The sequence below is a fragment of the Myxine glutinosa genome, chromosome 3, assembly GCF_964187855.1.
Source record: "Myxine glutinosa chromosome 3, kmMyxGlut1.1, whole genome shotgun sequence".
NCBI classification, from domain to species: domain Eukaryota; kingdom Metazoa; phylum Chordata; class Myxini; order Myxiniformes; family Myxinidae; genus Myxine; species Myxine glutinosa.
Genome location: NC_136263.1, coordinates 134,234,709 through 134,253,858, shown reverse-complemented (window position 1 = coordinate 134,253,858; position 19,150 = coordinate 134,234,709). Strand labels below are relative to the sequence as shown.

General features: G+C 47.8%; 1 protein-coding gene across 4 annotated transcripts in view; it reads right to left on the bottom strand.

The window, feature by feature from the left end:
- Window positions 1-1,757: 1,757 nt before the first annotated feature.
- The window catches only part of PKMYT1 (protein kinase, membrane associated tyrosine/threonine 1), a 169,077-nt gene continuing 151,684 nt past the window's right edge, over window positions 1,758-19,150 (bottom strand). For all 4 annotated transcript variants that reach the window (XM_078774582.1, XM_078774583.1, XM_078774584.1 and 1 more), the window contains 5 exons: window positions 4,063-4,169; window positions 2,813-2,985; window positions 2,416-2,675; window positions 2,156-2,242; window positions 1,758-2,061 (listed from right to left, as the gene is read on the bottom strand). In XM_078774582.1, coding sequence (XP_078630708.1) covers window positions 1,911-2,061; window positions 2,156-2,242; window positions 2,416-2,675; window positions 2,813-2,985; window positions 4,063-4,169 — 778 coding nt within the window. In that variant the 3' untranslated portion in view covers window positions 1,758-1,910. The remainder of the gene's footprint in view (window positions 2,062-2,155; window positions 2,243-2,415; window positions 2,676-2,812; window positions 2,986-4,062; window positions 4,170-19,150) is intronic.

Genomic DNA, 19,150 nt, shown 5'->3' with positions numbered 1-19,150 from the left:
TGGATCTGAAACGTTAATGGACTATCATGTTCTGGACTTTCATATTTCAAAGAACGCGCAATCGCGACACACCTTCCAAGTGTGCACGCGTGGCGCTATGGGCACGTGGCATGCCCTTGGGAGGACACACATACAACACGATTCTCTTTTGCTTGCGAATAAAGCCCGATGTGGCCACATATCACACTATTCTCTTTTGCTTGCGCATAAAGCCCAATGTGGCAGATTGTCTCGTTAGATACATTGTCTCTACGTGACAAAATTGGGGTTATGTCGGAAACATGCTTTTAATTATAACGTTTGACTTATCTAATCATTGTTTGCATTTAATTAGTGTTTGCTTTATAAAAGAAATAGAATTAAGCTTCCTATGATCCCTTTTGGCTTCAATTGTGTTTTACAGCCAAACTCACTTCATGGTTGAGAAATGCTGCTGATTACACTTTCCTGCCTCGCTGAGAACGCCTCCACCAAGAGATAAATCTTTCACAAGGTCTTCAAACCAAGGCCTGGTTAACATGTGTTCAAGACGATAAGGGCTCAAGGGAATGTTGCAATGGCCTTCTCCCACAGTTTTTCCCTTGAGTTCAGCATCCCCCAGGATGGGACGAGGGCGGGGGCTGTTAAGGCCCACTCTTTCCTTTGTCTCGCCATGCTGAGTTTGCAAAGTTAGCGGAGATATTTATCACACTCTGCAAGTATATAAGGAAGGTCTTTCTGTAAGGAACTCAGGAGTGTCTGGGTTTATGCTGTTCACTGAATTGTATATTCCTTACATTCCCCGCAGCTGCGTATTGGTTTTTCAATAAATGCTTGTTATTCCTTGAACTCAAGTTGTGGTCGATGTCAGATCCCAGTCGATGTCAGAGACTGGTAGATAGTTATAAGAAACGCCTAATTGAGGTTGTTTCTGCCAAAGGGGGCAATACCACCTATTAGAGCCAAGGGTGTACTTACTTTTTCAACATGCGAAATTTGCATTTATGTTTATTTAAATTATACAATGGACTACAAAATGTAAATGTTTCATGATATTTGTTATATTATATCACCTTTATCTTTCAATATTGTTGAAATGAAGATCACATAGCTGTATGTTGAAAAAGTCAAAACTTTACATGGGGTGTACTTACTTTTTCACGTGATTGTATGCTGTTTGAAATGAAAAAAAAAGATATCGAGTTCAAGTGAATGACGAAATGCCATGAGGGTTTTATGTTATAAGCGTGCAATTCGCGGATCGCCATATGCAGATTCGCCATTGACTGGGTATGGAACAAACGTACCCGTTTGTTTGTCAACGGGTATGTTTTTCATGGAAGTCCTTCATGAACTTGCTGTCCATGTCTGACGTGCGACTGAAGGTGCTACAGGAATGTGGAATTTATTGGTTTCATGCTTTAGCATTCGCTGTTTCTGCATTGTCTGTTTGCTTCTGGCCTCCCACCTGTGCGTAGCACGGGTACCTCACTAGTATAACTTAGTAGACCAATCACAGATCTTATTGCATTGGTGCTTTACTTAACTGACCAATCAGAGCATTCTTTATGGACTATGAAAATTGAAGAGCTCATGGTGAAGATGGTGCTTATAAATGTAATTTAACACTTCACAAAACAAACAAACATTAAAAAAAACACAATGGAGGAGGTAGTAAAATGATGAATTGCATCAAATCTAAGTTTATGCAAAGCAGCTTCGGTGTGCGACCTATTGAAGAAAAATAAAAAACATTAAGGAAGAGATTGGATAAAAACTGATAATTTTTGGATTTTATTCAAAGCTACACCATAAATAACGACAAACAACGTAAATATTACATTGCTTTACCAAGTAACAGCACCAATAAAAACTCTATTTTATCAAAACTCAGTTTAAAAGCAAATAAAACTCTTGCACAATCTCAAATGTTAATTAAGAGCCACAGCTTCTTGAAAACTACCCAAGAGGTTTGTTGGTTCAAGTTGCAGGCAATTATGGGGTCTCTGCCTGTCATCTTCCCCGTCAGCAAGCATTGACGACCTTATGAGAGATACATTGGGACTGGAAGATGGATATGGACTGAAAAACAAAGTGGGGACATTGGAGGAAGATTTTAAATTAAAACATATAACCAAAGTGGAAATAAAATGGAATGAAGAACGTTAATGGTTACCTGTGCAGAGGAAATTGTATTCCTGGAGAATGCTGCCGCGGAGTAGAAGTCACAGAGGATTCAGAGTTAGAATCCATTCTGAAAGGGCTGGGATGTTGGGGTGGAAGGGAGGGAAGAGGGTTAAGGTAAGAGATGAAACCTGCAGTAAACAGATGCCTAACCAATACTTAGACTCTCCCTCCATTACTATTAATTTATTTGTTTTCATTCCGAGTTCTCAATTCTTCAACTCTGCCCCATTCATGTGTATGCTTCCTCACCAGATAGGGGGCGTTATAATGTATTGTTCCTCAAACACATCATCAGTCTGTATAAAGTTCATGTGAAACATCGGTAAACGAAGAGGTGCAGGAAGAGGAGGAAGAGGAGGAGAGGAGGTGAAGCTGAATGGCGGAGGGAGATCGCCCATTGTAGGAGTGTGAGTTTGAGAGGCCTGGGAGGGTGACAGTTCACAATACGTGGTCCTCCTGAGTGGCTGGGTGATGTAACACCAGAGAGATAGCAGCAGAGACAAGATGATCTGGGGTGAAGAAGACATTAGCATAGTGTAAGTAAAACATGTAATTCAAAATGATAAATACAGCATGGACATGAAAATGATGCGGGTAAAGTTGAAAGTTAAAGGAGACAAATTAAATAGAGAGCTAATGAATAAACCTGGAAGAAAGTAAGAGCACGATGTGCTGTACGGTTCACGTTACAATGAAGATCCCTCCAAAACGAGACTCTTCGCACAGCAGCCAAATTCAGGATGCTAGTGGCAGAGGGTCGCAGCCCAGGATTTGGTTCAAGCATGGAGCGTAAAACAGACAGTAAACTCGGTGAAAGATCTGCAAAAAGAGGGTTGGGTGTGTTAGAGGGAAGTTGAAACAGGAAACCAATTAAAGACAGGAAAAATATATCAAAATTGAGAGGATATGAAAGCAGAGGTTGAACAAAAGGAGGTTCAATCCTCCCTGATCCCATCTACAACTCTCTTAACGATCCTCTTGAGGATGTTCAGTTGCTCAAACTCCTGGATCCGACTATCAGCCACGACCTTTCTTGGGCAAACCACATTTCAAAGTTTGACACTTTTAAAGTTGGACTCATTTCAAAGTTGGACCCCTCCCCCCGAAAAAAAGGTTGCAATTGATCCAGCAAATTGTCCATTTCATAAAGATCAAAATATACGATATTGATCAAAGCTCGGGTCAATAGGATGAAAAGTGACGATTTTTCAGATGAAAAATGGTGATTTTAGAAGTTTGACCTTTTGACATTAAAAATAGTTGGTTTCCCAATTCAGTGAGGCGCTATACAAATGCTGTTCAATTTTCAAGTCAATCGGATGAAAAGACGATTTTTCAGATGAAAAATGATGATTTTAGAAGTTTGACCTTTTGACATTAAAAATAGTTGGTTTCCCAATTCAGTGAGGCGCTATACAAATGCTGTTCAATTTTCAAGTCAATCGGATGAAAAGACGATTTTTCAGATGAAAAATGATGATTTTGGAAGTTTGACCTTGAGTTGACCTTTGACCTTTTGACCACAAAATAGTTCATTTTCCAATTTAGTGACAATATACAAATGGTATTCAATTTTCAAGACAATCGGATTTAAAATGGCGATTTTAGAAATTTGACCTCCAGATGACATTTGACCTCAAAATCAAGAGGCTTCTCAATTGGGACGACCTATATAGCTTAGTGAAGTTTTGTGACGATCGGTTTAGAATTGTGACCGGTAGGCCGGTGACAAACAAGACAAACATACTTGCAAAAAATTTATTATTATTTTTTTTTGCCAAGTAAAGAAACAAATGCAGACAGAATAACAAATGCAACCGACCAATATACTTGAAAAAAATCTTCGATTTTGCAAGTAATAGACAAAAAAAAAAGGGGCATCATTATTTATTACACCTGATATAAAGTCAGTGGGCAGCAATCCTCTCCTCAGCTCTTGCCATGCAGCTCCACTCCGCGGAAGCTCCAGATTACAAGCTATCTCGAGCACTGTGAGTCCAGCACTGAAAAATTGCAGTCGATATATTCATGTGCAGGCAGAATGGGGTCAACATGCTGCCTCTGTGGTACTTGTTTGGAAACAATCAGCCACTTGTATTAGGGTTAACAATGCAATCATGAACAGAAACCAAGAACTGCTCACTAAAAAGGACCAATGAAACTTGATTACAAAGATGGAATTTCTGAGAATGGTCAATGACAAAATATATATATATATATTGTCGCGATCCCGTCTGTGGAATGTATCCCAGCACGGAATACGGACGTAAATGTCCGGGCTTCAAGTAATCCACGTAGTGAACCAAAAGAGACGCAATAAACACAATTGTGTTTTAATCGGCCTTCTAGGGGTAAGGCACGATTATTTATTGGCTCGATCACAAAAACCATGAAAGGTAACAAAAGGGAATATGCTGCACAAGCCGGCAGGAACTGTCGGCAACAGACGCTCCAACAGGACGCAGGTAAGATCACTCGCGGCTCCAATCGACGGGCTCCGGGACTCGGAGGATACCAGGATGGAATACCGCACAAGGCCGCCAGGAACGGTCGGCCAGTAGCTCCAACACGAAGCCGGGAATCACTCGTTCTCTTCTGGAGTTACTCGCTCGTAAAATACAGAACGGTATTCGACCAGCCCAACTCGGCTGTCCGGAGGCTTCAAGGAAAACCCTTTTATGATATTTCCCACTCGGAGCCTTCGAGCCGTGTGCGTCGCATAAGATGGCGACCGCGCTCTCTGACCCCTCCACCAATCACGTGCCGAATCGCCTCCCGATCGCGTGAGGCTCCAAGGAGGCCACGTCACGCGGTGGGCGGGGCACCAAATCTGGGTGAGAACAGGTGGTTTCACCGGTGGTTTCTCACAGTCCTCCCCCCCTAAGTAAAAACCCCGTCGAATAGACGGCGTTTTTAAAACCAGTATTTGTAGTAGGTGCAAATCACATGGCAAGATGATGGCGGTAATCGCTAACAGGCAATTAACGCAATTAACAATTATTAACACTTATTAACAACAATAACGCAACAACGCAACAATACAACGCAACGCAATAGCGCAACAATAACGCAATTATTAACGCACAGGCAATTAACAGGCATTAACAGGTTAACAATGAACCAGTTTGGTTTTGTTTTTTTTCACACACAAATTTTAACACCATACACCACATTAATATCTACCCTACAAGAGTTACACTTCACACAAAGCACAATAGAGAGGCAAGGGGGCCAAACTCAAGTTGGGGGAAGCGTTGACAGGAAGGAAACGGGCCGAGACCTAGAGCGGCGGGTACTCCTCCGGTGTCGAGAACAACAGTCATATGCGTAATGACCCCTTTCACCGCACTGGTAACATCGATCGTTCGGGTCGAAAGGCCTGCGGACCAAAGGGCGTCTGAAACGAGGCCGCCGCGACATGCCATTCGACATCTCGACGCACACACGCGATCCGCAAATTAACCTTCCATCAAGGGCTCTGACCGAATCTTCAGCATCTCGTGGCTCTTCAAACTCAACAACTGCAAATCCAGGTGGGTTTCGAGCAACCCATACGTTGCGGAGTGGTCCGTAATGTTCGAAGACCCTCCCTAGCTCGGCTTTCGCTGCTCCATTGCCCAGGTTTCCCACATATACCTTAGCATTAGCGTTCCTGCTGAATCGCGACATGGCGGGAGCGGTCCCTGAGGAGCACGGCACCTGAGGGTGGCTTGACGGGAGGCTCGGGTGGACTTCAGCTGACGCAACGTCACCGTCGGGAACTGGAGTCGAGGCGCTAGGCTCCTCGGGCCAGAGTGAAGATATGTCTGACTCCGCCACTCTCTCCGCCTGTTTACTCTGGGATCTAGTGACCCCCCCACAGGTCAGAGTCAATGACTCCTCCCTGGCCATGGCATCATTGCCAATCAGCAAGGAGACCCCGGGTATCGGGTAGTAGGGTACCACCACACAGGTCACTGGACCCTTAAAAATGTCACTCCGGACCTCGAGGAGGGCAAGGGGATACCGGCCAAGAACCCGGTCAATGCCCCGAAGGAGGGTATACTCGCCGGTATAACGCATCTGAGAGGCCGGAACTACCCCCGCCCGGAGAACACACCGTGTCGCCCCAGTATCCCGAAGGTATTGGGCCTCAAACTTCAGCATCGAATCAGGCCCACCCACTAAGGCTGTCCCTGAATAATCCTGGTACAGTGGATGAATGGAATTAGCCTCGGTGGCAGTGACCTCGGTCACCGATGCCACCGTCGTGTGCGAGGGCCCGGCGGATGAGCTCCACTGATCTCCCTCCGACTTAACAGGAGGGTTGCCTCGGTAGGCCGGACTAGCGGGATTAGAGAAGCAGCGGTTTTCACCGTGCCCCACGCGTTTGCAGAAATCGCACCAGGGCCCTGCCCTGGTCTGCGGCTCGCGACCGCCACCAGTGGAGGGCATCGGAGAACCCCTCCCCTCGATCCAGCCGCCGGGCAGACGGGGGGCGGTCTTGATCGCAGACTCCTCCGTCTTACGACGCGACTGCGTGACTTGCAGCATTTTGCACGCCAAAACATGTTTATCAATAAGGTTGACGCAGTCTGCCAAGGAAACAGTGTCTTTGTCGACAAGAAACAATGCTAAGTCAGGCGGAAGCTGTTGATCGATACGGTAACGCACCAGGAGTTCCGCAACCGCTTGAGGTAACTCCACCTTGCTCCCCTTGAACCATCTCTGCAGCTGTTCCAACAAGGCCCGCGAATGTTCCTCATAGGTTTGACTGGACTGACGAGTCCAGCTGAAAAAATTTCTCCTATAAATACACGCGGACACCGCATAGGCGTTCAAAATCTCGGCCTTCAATGCCCTGTATTTGTTTGCGTCCTCGGTTGCCATCCTCGCATATACCTCCCTCGCCTTCTCAGATAGATGGCTCACAAGATGGCCGACCCACAAGCTCTCATCAATGCCACCGGCAGCCAACAACTTCTCCGCCATCTCCAGATACGCTTCTGGCTTCGTGTCTCCCGTCCAGTCCGGCAAACGAACATGAACAGTTTCCGGGACTCTTGCAGCAGACCCCTCTGCCCGCAGTCGTTCAGTCAACATTCGCAACTCATGCTCTCTGACGCGTTCAGCTTCTGCTGCCGCATGCTCTCTCTCTGCTGCCGCCGCACGCTCTCTCTCTGCTGCCGCATGCTCTCTCGCTGCTGCCGCACGCTCTCCCTCTGCTGCTGCCGCACGCTCTCTCTCTGCTGCCGCATGCTCTCTCTCTGCTGCCGCACGCTCTCCCTCTGCTGCTGCACGCTCTCTCTCTGCTGCTGCCGCACGCTCTGCCTCTGCCCTGTCATTCTCCCTGTTATACATGTCAAGTTGTTGAACCGGAGTCAGCCCGGTCCAGAAGGGCGAACGCATGCATTTAGTCATGATGGGATCGCTTCCTAACATCTCGGGTTGAGTGACCGGGTCAAGGCTGCTTGCGTCGCTCACCTCGCCACCCACGTGACTGTCAACATGATCAGGTTGAACTCTCACTTCCCTGGTCGACATAGCTTGGCTACGAGTTATCATACGACCAGGCACAAAACACAACCTCAAACACAACGCTCAAACACAACGCTCTGTTGGGGAAATACGACACAACTACGCAATATCACCCGCACATCAAATTGCCAATGAGAAAAATACCACGTACAAATACTCACGTTTTTTTTTCTTTTTTTTTTCGGTTGTTTGGAGGGATCCGAGGCTATTCGCTTATTCTTTGTCGGTTGTTTGGAGGGATCCGAGGCTATTCACTTCTCTGCCCAAGACAGCGTCCTACGGCGAGAAAGTTCCTCCAAGACGGCGTCCGCTGGTGAGAAGGCGATGAACAGATGCCAGAAGATGTCGTCCACTGCAGAATTCCCGTCTCAATCGAATGGCTCTTACTTGAATGATCCTAGGACGAGCAACCCATTTGTCGCGATCCCGTCTGTGGAATGTATCCCAGCACGGAATACGGACGTAAATGTCCGGGCTTCAAGTAATCCACGTAGTGAACCAAAAGAGACGCAATAAACACAATTGTGTTTTAATCGGCCTTCTAGGGGTAAGGCACGATTATTTATTGGCTCGATCACAAAAACCATGAAAGGTAACAAAAGGGAATATGCTGCACAAGCCGGCAGGAACTGTCGGCAACAGACGCTCCAACAGGACGCAGGTAAGATCACTCGCGGCTCCAATCGACGGGCTCCGGGACTCGGAGGATACCAGGATGGAATACCGCACAAGGCCGCCAGGAACGGTCGGCCAGTAGCTCCAACACGAAGCCGGGAATCACTCGTTCTCTTCTGGAGTTACTCGCTCGTAAAATACAGAACGGTATTCGACCAGCCCAACTCGGCTGTCCGGAGGCTTCAAGGAAAACCCTTTTATGATATTTCCCACTCGGAGCCTTCGAGCCGTGTGCGTCGCATAAGATGGCGACCGCGCTCTCTGACCCCTCCACCAATCACGTGCCGAATCGCCTCCCGATCGCGTGAGGCTCCAAGGAGGCCACGTCACGCGGTGGGCGGGGCACCAAATCTGGGTGAGAACAGGTGGTTTCACCGGTGGTTTCTCACAATATATATATATATATATATATATATATATATATATATATGTATGTATGTATGTATGTATGTATGTATGTATGTATGTATATATATATATACGTATATATATATATATATATATATATATATATATATATATATATATATATATATATATATATATATATACAGTGGTACCTCGGCTTACGAGTGCCCCAACGTACGAGTTTTTCGGGATACGAGCCGTCGCTCGGGCGGTTTGTTGCTTTGGGATACGAGCCGAGATCCGATGTACGAGCTCAAAAAATTTATTTTTTTGAATTTTCCGGTTGTGGCTTCCGGTTCCGGTCACGTGGTTATCTTGCCGTGAAAGCATCTCTGCTTGGATATAAAACACGCAATCGTCGAAATACATTAGCGAGGAATCTCCTTGCTCCAGCCGGTGACGTCATCGGCGGGGATCCCCGCCTCCAGAGTGGCTGGTCACGTGACCGCCAAAGCGTGTCGCGCGTGCGGGTATAATGAGCTACACCTGTGGATCACGTGACCACGGAAGCACGCCTCGCTTGAGAGGCATGGCTTTCGGTTTGCGTTTTGCTTTATAAGGCGCGATAAATGGGCTTTTGAGTGTTAGCGGTTCATGGCGTTGACGGTTCATGACGGTTCATGGCGTTGACGGTCAAAAACCCATTACATCAATTTTACCAGGCACTGTACAGTAAGTACAGTGGACACCAAATGCACGGTGGAAGGCTAGAAGTAGAAGATCGTCCAAGACAAGTGAGAATAAGCCATACTTTGGAGATGACGTCATTCGCTGGTCCGATAACCAAAGATGTGGTATAAAAAACCAGGTGAGCTAACAATGCAGCAATGAAGGAATTCGGCCAAGGCACCGGCACACAACGACCTACCTACATCGAAAGACTCAATGCCAATGGTGACAGAAGCCAAGACGGCCGGCTTAAACACCGCCGAAAGACCACGGTGTACCAACTTACGATGCAGAACATCTTGCACTTAATATGATGACAACAGGTGCCATCCTCTGACGTACCATTACAGGTACAGGTACAGTACACGTGAGCACAGAGCAAAAGTTCACTGAAACCGAGATTAAGAAAAAAGAAAAAACACCTCGTGGTCCGTGCTCGATATCCGAGTTTCAATCTTTTCAAACACATGATGCTCTCGGTCACGGTATCTCCTGCGAGCTGCTTCTCCTTCAACCACACAAACAACAACTTCTCCATATCTTCATGGATAGAGGTCCAGTTTATTTCTTTACATTCTCTTGTATTATGTACAGTATATACGAGGTCGTGCTTGTTTATACATTATTTGTTATTTATAAAGTACATTTTTGTTATTTAAAAGCACCTAACAAAAAAAATTGGTGTTTTTTTTTTGAGGCTGGAACGGATTAATAGCATTTCAATGCATTTGAATGGGAAAATTTGCTTTGACTTACGAGCGATTTGGCTTACGAGCTCCGTCACGGAACGGATTAAACTCGTAAGCCGAGGTACCACTGTATATATATATATATATATATATATATATATATATATATATATATATATATATATATATATATATATTGTTACGGACCGCGGATAAGGATGTTGGTTTGCTGAGCGGATGGCACCGCGGCCGTACAGTTACCCCGACTAACCCGATTCCTGAACGTTGGCCGGATCGCGCCACAGATATTCAATAGGGAAAAGACTAAGGCGACACGGATGTGAATAAGAAGAAGACAAAAAGGTTGGAAATACGAATATAATTTATTTACTATGTACAGGCTCAAAAAAACCAAGGAGAAGGATAATAAAATAAAATAGACAGAGGGACGGACCAGAAGGACACAGTGAAAATCGCTAGCTTATCTATGCAGTCTTAATTAACCCAGGGACAGAACAAACAAGGACAGACTCACGTGGGGAATGATGATAGGACTGGCGGGAGATGGATGGCTGGAGGGAGAGGAAGGTCCAAGGGTACTGCAGCACGATCGGCGGTGCCGTTTCCTCAAAACTGCCGTCAAGGCCCCAAACTGCTGTTGTTGCTGCTGTGGCCGCCGCTGCTGCTGCTGTGTCTGCTGCTGCTGCGGTGGACGTCGAGCGCTTTGCCAGGACTCGTCTGACTCAACCACACAACTGAACAACGTACTTGCTTCTTGCCCAACTCCCTTGCTTGGTCCAACTTTGGCGAGCAAGGCGACAAATAGCAGGCGTTGTGCTTCCCTGGATGATCTCTTATCTTCTCTTGTCAAAGCTCATCTGCTTGGGGAGCGTCCCGTGGCGGGTTATATAGGCCCCGCCCCTCAACCTTCGCGAACCTCCTTGATGTTTCTCTCCACACCCTCTCCAAGTCCAACCCCTTGTTCGTGGTTGGTTGAGTGGGGCTGACTCACTCCTCCCCTCTATGACGAGGTGGGGACCCGCCTTTCTTCCCCGACCCGAGCACATGTTTAATGGTGGTTTTGGAGGGGATATAATTGGCAATCGAGGCTTGGCAATGATGAAAGGGGAATGTGAATGAAAGGGGATCTACTCTTATTTAATGCAGTGCAATGGAGTGTCATCTTAATGGAAGACAAGGCCTTACCCTAATACACATAATAAAGATATAACTATCAACCAGGGGGAAATCTATGATTGGCTGACGTGTATGCTTTATGGACTAATTATGGGACGCCCTTTGACCTTTATACAACACTGGAGTAAGGAGGGTCCAGAATAAAGCCATGTTAATAAAACACACAATAAAAAAAAATACAATCCTCATATCCATAACACTGCACCCTCCTCCTCTTAGGCTGCTGGGCCATAGAAGTTCACGGTTCACGTTTCACGTTTCACGTTCACGTGAACAATCGGACCCTGGGCCATAGGATTTCACGCTTGGCTGTTCACCTGTTCACACGTAGGCCTACAAAATGTACTTGTAAATGAGATCAATTAATACAGACTGAAATGTCAACTAATATTGTATTTTGTAGTGCAGTCAGAACAAAATTAAATATCAATCTTTACATGTTCTATGGCCCCCAGGGAAGAATGATCACTAGCAACAGGAACACATTATTCCAAAATGTCATTGCAAATGACATCAATGAAAACACAATGAAAAGACAAGTAGTACAGGTTTTTGTGTTGCTAATAGCGAATTTGGATTATAAATCTTTACACGTTTCCAACTTCTCACTCTGTCTCTATCACTGTCTCATTCACTCTGTATGTCTGTCTGTCTCTCTCTCTCTCTCTCTCTCTTTCTCTCTCTCACACACACACACACTGACACACACACAAACACACATACACACACACACACATTGACACACACACACACACACACACACAATTAAACAACCACACACGCGCACACACCCGAAAACAATAAACCTTAACCTGTCGGTGAATTCAGACGCCCATTCAAGTTCTCCCAAACTTGTGCCTTCTGATCCTTGTCTTTGTAATCCGCCACACGCGGATCCCACAGCAGGGGCCTTGCTCTCACTAACTCGATCAACTGTTCTCGGTAGTCGTCCATTTTGTTTCGGAAGTTTTGCCCGGATGTCAGTCTAAAAATAATCAGGTCGACCGAGATCTCCGTGTTCACGCATAGAAAAAGTGTGCATGTTCATTCCGCCTTTCACGCGTGAAACGTGACACGTGAAACGTGAAACATGAAAGGCGTTCTATGGCCCAGAGCAAGTCATACTACGTTTGTCCACTTTTCTTTACACGCGTGAACCGTGAACCGTGAAACGTGAACCGTGAACTTCTATGGCCCAGCAGCCTTAGGCACATCCCGGGCCTATAACTTTAACTTAATGTGACACGTAGGTGTAGTTCCCTCTACTTTTAACCTGACCCTGAGTGCGACAGTTTTAAAACATAAATAAATATGTCCCGCTGCTCCATTACACCCTACCTAACAGACTCACGCCCACAGCTAACCGAATTGCGGAATGGTCTTCAAACTATACACTGACGGTGGGGAGCATTATTTACAATGACGTTACTTTATTTACAAAAACTAACCCAGGACCTGTGATTGTTCTTTCTGGGGGGAGACAGTCTGCTCTGCATCGACGCACCATGAAGCACCCACAACGCACCAACACACCCTCAAGCACCAATCGGTGCACAGTCATCTTTGTTCAACAAAATAAAAACAACAAACAAACCCCTAACCCTGCTGGTGGTCTCTTGCTCTTCGGCTCCCTCTGCTGGCTATTACTATCTTCCAGATGTTGTCATCTTCCTTTGCTGGCGGCCTATTTGTATTAAAATAAAATGCACCCAACGTGTCCATTGTTATTTATTTATGGCCCACAGGGCCGACTAGTGTGGTTCACCTGTGGGGCATCGGTGCCCTGTGGCCAAGGTCCGCCAGCAAGATCTCGGGCCTTCATGGCCGGTTCCAGCAGAGGGGCCATGCCCCAACCCATGGGGTCCATAAGTGGTGCTCGGCCACAGACATGTGGTCCATAATGTGGTGCATCGATGCAGACAGCTGGTTCTGGGAGTTCCGGGCGCACAATGGCGGACGCACGCACGCTCCCCTCGGCGCCCAGTGGCGCACAGGTCCTCATGTGGGAGACAAAGGGGGGAAAGACAGATGAGCGAGGGGTAAGGTCACAAGGGTACACATCAATAAGGCAATGCAAGGCGAAGTGCGTACGGAGAGCGAAGTGAGAAAGCTCGTCCCTACCGTACGTCACCCCCCCTGTCACCTACACTACCCTTGCCCTTACCCCATATGTACAAAAATCTACACATTTACAAATTCGTCACTACTGTCACGTCTCCCCCATATTTCTCCTACACCAAATTCGTTCCCACAATCCCTCTAACCAAAATTTGCCATCACCCAATTCATCATCAATCCTCATAAGGAGGAAGAGATGGAACATCAAGCACAATGTCACACCCATGTCATGATGCGTCTCACATTCCAAACATTTGCATCATAAAAATAATAAAAAACCACCTGGCATGGTGTGGAGGTACGTCATCTCAGGTGAGTGGATGCAGATGGTGCGAGGAGATTTCCATCCTAACTACTTTCTAAATGACTTTAACACACTTTACACTACCCGGGGTCTTTCCCTGCCAATCCATTGGCAATCTTACTCTATGGGTTCTAAAAACCAATTCCCATTGACCAAACTGTGGTGCTTCTCAATTTGGGGTCTCACTCTCCCGATTCATCTCCCTGTGCCCTTGCACAATTTCTGGGCTGGGTGGTGCAGCTCTCCCAGCAGGTCTACCCACCTGCACACCTCCACCACTGTAGTTGCCTCCGAGCTTACCTGCTCCTTACCTAACCTATCTAACTGGGGAAGGCCCCTCCTGGCTCTGTCACCCCTCGGTGCCCTCTGGCACTGGGCGACCCGGGTCCGTCCTCCGGATCCTCGGGCCCCATCCACAACAACTCTACTGGCTCCCAGAGCCCACCTGCGGCCTCACCTGGCCGACATCCTCATAGTGGTGGAGTGCCCAAACCAACTACACACACTAACAGGCTACACGCCCAGCCATTTCCACAACACTAATGCACCCATCACTACACTCCTGTGCAACTACCCGCACCACAGCTGCCAATATCCAACCACAATTTACCTGTACCCTCTACCTAACACTTACACTACCCGCCCCGGGTATTCGTGATGGGGGTCCATCCTTCCCCCATTCACACCTTCGCACCATCCACTCCACTCCATAGTTTCCACCATACTCACTCCACGACCATCCATTCCAATACTCCATATATTCCACACTCCATGTATTCCACACAACCATTCTCCATACACCTGTCGTTGCACACCTGTGCAATCACACATGGTGCCACCTGCACCCTCCTTCCTCCCTGGACCATTTGGTCAACACAATACACATCACCATCACTCACTCATACACTGCTCCATCCACCTGTCCAGTTGCACACCTGTGCAATCACACCTGTTCCTTACACACTTTTCACAATACACTTCTATACACCTCCAACACTCACACGGCATCATCTAAACTACCTGTTGCCCTGCTAACTTAGTGCTCCCCGTCTTCCCTTTAAACTAAGCACATACCACGTCATTATCATCCACTCTAATCTACCTGCATCCCCACTACAGGTATCATTGTCACTACCTAATCTTAACGTTACCTAAGGTCATCTTCTAGGTCCCTACACATTATCCAAACCCTCCCGGGCTAGTTTTCACTGCCAACCCCATAAATCTAGTGCTCCTTTGCCCCCGCTGTGAGGGATGGTGGATTGGCCATCCCACCACATCGGGTATCTGTCACTATAAATTTTGCTCGTCCAAATTCAACAAATCAAAAATTTGCCAATCATCTGCCAATCGTCTGCCAATCCTTACTGCCAATCCTCAAATTTAGTTCTTCTAATTTCGGGGCCAAAACACTATCCTCGTCATCACGTCTACTCACTAGAGCCTCTCGGTGCGCCAATTCACTTATACAGCCCGGCTTCGCACGGCCGAGCAATGAATGCGGGTTGCTTGGTGCCGGCGGCTGGATACGTCCGGCATCCGGCATTCGGTGCAGGGAAGGACGCTTACCCGGGCCGAGATCCCACGCACCATCTCGGCACAGAGCCGTCCAATGCCCCGATCTCGACCTGCCGGAACGCCTCAACAAAAAGGGGTCGCCATGACGACCCTTCCTATCGGGCTGCCCGCTCCGCCTAGTGGAGCATGGACGCGGCCGTTCAAAGCGCGGCCCGGCGTTGATCCCGTACGGCGGTTCTTTCGAAACCGCCGTGGTTCGGATCCCCGCTGGTCCTCGCGGCACGCGAAGCTGCCCGGCGCGCACCGAAGGCCCGCTTCGGCTAAACGTCGTTCTAACCGCTAACCCGGTTACCGTCGATGCTTCACCTGCATGCTCACACGCATACGCTACCCCTTTCACCCTCACCGAGCTCGGTGCTCCAACGCCACCCGTACACCCCGCGTACTTCGTTATTGCACTCGTTCTTTCGCTCACAGACTTTGTCACACACCTGACCACTGCACACTTTTGCACACACTTGTCGTTCGCACACCTCACCAACACACCTCTTCGCGCCCCCTCCTCGGTCACCTCCTCTGTGACAATCACAGGTGTGCTCTCACTTGCACACCCAACCACGTGCCTCACTACTAACTCAAGTGTGCATTCCCACACACGTTCTTCCATTCCAGGTGTGCATCCTTCCATTCCAGGTGTACATCCTCTCTCACCTGCCACAACCAACTCACGCTCCGTGTCACTCTTACTACTCTCACCTCCACACTCGGTCGCGCACTCACCCTTACTTTTGACAGCGCACTCTTTCCTCATGCACTCCTCTGTTACACACCTTTCTCGCGCATCCTCTTGCGCACACTCTCTCGTTACTCCCTCCGTAACACTCACCACAGGTGTACACTCTCTCGTTACATCCTCTGTAACACTCCCCACTACGCGCTTCCATGTGCTCCCTCGCACACGCGCTACGACCGACTCACTCTCGACAGCACACTCACTCCTCGGCGCGCACTTTTTCCTCACACACCCCAGAGTCGGACATTCTCGCACACCTCCTCTTACGCACACCGTACCTGTCGCACACTTCACCAACGGCCTCTCACGAACACCCGGATCAAAATCAACCCCAAAGCCGACTGAAGCTCCCCTCACATCATATACATTTCCTCGTATATCGCCACTCACCTTGGCACCTCGTCTCCGCACCTCCTTCACCACCTGCAAACTCTTTATTTGGTTATGAGCACAACATCACGATTTGAGCACCGACCTTGAACATATTCCATCACCTCCTCCTGTATTTCTCTCTTAGTTTCTGTCCGTCTCTTCTTAATTTCACTCACCCCCTCTTCCACCTCCTTTAACTTTTGCTTCACCTCTTTTATTTCCCGGTGCGTCTCCTCTATCTCGTCCTGTAACGCTACCTTGACCGTTTCTATGTGCGTCCTCACCTCCCGGTCCTTCGTCTCCATTACTTCTGTCACCTCGTCCAACCTCGTTGTCAGTCCCTCACGTACCATCTGACATTCCTTCTGTGTCGCTATTAATTCATTTTTAATGTCTTTCTGTGTCGCTTTTAACCCTCCTAGTACCGCAGTGTTCCTTTGTACCTGCTCCACTAACTCCGTCTGTCCCACCGTCAGCTGTTCCACCTCCTGCGTCAGGTCCTCTATGCCCCCCTGTAACCTCGCCGTATTATTCCTCACCTCTCTTTTGTAGATGCCACCCTCATCTGTCCCAATTCATCCCTCTGAGCATCCAATTTGGTTTCTACCCCGATTTTCACCTCCTCTATCTGCTCTCCCATTTGTTTAATTTCTCGGGCGGATTGCTCCCCTATTTCCCGCAATTTGTTTTCCATCTTGTTTTCCAACCCCTCGAACCCATTTTTCACCCCCTCTATCTGATTCTCCTGGGCAGCCATTCTATTTTTCACCCCCGTTAACCCATGTTTCACCCCTTCTATCCCATTGTCTAACCCCTCAAATTTCTTGTCTAACCCCTCAAATTTCTTGTCTAACCCCTCAAATTTAGCTTCTAGCCGTTCCCCCATTCTGTTTTCCAAACCTTCAATTTGGTTTCCCATACTCATCTGCACAGCTGCTTGCAGCTGCGCAATGAGGGCCTGCATGTCAATCCCTCCCACTTGTGCAGCGGGCGCGGCCGCCGTAGCCATGTGCGAGGCGCCATTTTGCGCGCCCGCAACCTCGTACGCGAGTAGCCATCTTGCGCGCCTGAAACCTCCTCAACCACCTCCTCATTGCCCTCCTCCATTTCTTCCCTCTGATCCTGGGTTACCCATAACCCCTCCTCTAGTTCCCCCACCGGCATCCGATTGCCTTGACTATCCATGGCACGATTTCAAAATTCGGGTTTTTCTTTAAAACAAACCAAATTTCGGCCGCCCCAAATTTTGACCAAATTTTTTTTTTTTTGGATGTTTTAAAAATTTGGTTCGGGCCTCGTATCCCACTCCTGACACCAATTGTTACGGACCGCGGATAAGGATGTTGGTTTGCCGAGCGGATGGCACCGCGGCCGTACAGTTACCCCGACTAACCCGATTCCTGAACGTTGGCCGGATCGCGCCACAGATATTCAATAGGGAAAAGACTAAGGCGACACGGATGTGAAGAAGAAGAAGACAAAAAGGTTGGAAATATGAATATAATTTATTTACTATGTACAGGCTCAAAAAAACCAAGGAGAAGGAAGGATAATAAAATAAAATAGACAGAGGGACGGACCAGAAGGACACAGTGAAAATCGCTAGCTTATCTATGCAGTCTTAATTAACCCAGGGACAGAACAAACAAGGACAGACTCACGCGGGGAATGATGATAGGACTGGCGGGAGATGGATGGCTGGAGGGAGAGGAAGGTCCAAGGGTACTGCAGCACGATCGGCGGTGCCGTTTCCTCAAAACTGCCGTCAAGGCCCCAAACTGCTGTTGTTGCTGCTGTGGCCGCCGCTGCTGCTGCTGTGTCTGCTGCTGCTGCGGTGGACGTCGCGCGCTTTGCCAGGACTCGTCTGACTCAACCACACAACTGAACAACGTGCTTGCTTCTTGCCCAACTCCCTTGCTTGGTCCAACTTTGGCGAGCAAGGCGACGAATAGCAGGCGTTGTGCTTCCCTGGATGATCTCTTATCTTCTCTTGTCAAAGCTCATCTGCTTGGGGAGCGTCCCGCGGCGGGTTATATAGGCCCCGCCCCTCAACCTTCGCGAACCTCCTTGATGTTTCTCTCCACACCCTCTCCAAGTACCACCATCTCTTATCTTCCCCTTTCCAAAACCTTTATCTTTTCTATCCCCGATAATTTCACCCCAATTCCACTTTTTGAAATACCAACTTCTGACCTGGAAGTCCTTGGTGTCCTTGTGTTTTATACTTCTCCCACCCCCCACCCCCCACCCCTTCCCACGCCTCCTCCCCCCGAGCCCTCTCCCTCCCACACATCTCCCTGCTCTCAAATGTTGTGTGCTCTCGTGTTTGTGTGCTTCCCATTCTCTTGTCTTCCGCTCCCTCTTTTTATATATTTTGTTTGTCTGGTTGATTTGTTTGTGAAGTAAATGTCAGCTCTTTCACGAGCCTCGATTCAGTATACAAAAAAAAAAAGAAAAAAAAAAAAAGTCCAACCCCTTGTTCGTGGTTGGTTGAGTGGGGCTGACTCACTCCTCCCCTCTATGACGAGGTGGGGACCCGCCTTTCTTCCCCGACCCGAGCACATGTTTAATGGTGGTTTTGGAGGGGATATAATTGGCAATCGAGGCTTGGCAATGATGAAAGGGGAATGTGAATGAAAGGGGATCTACTCTTATTTAATGCAGTGCAATGGAGTGTCATCTTAATGGAAGACAAGGCCTTACCCTAATACACATAATAAAGAT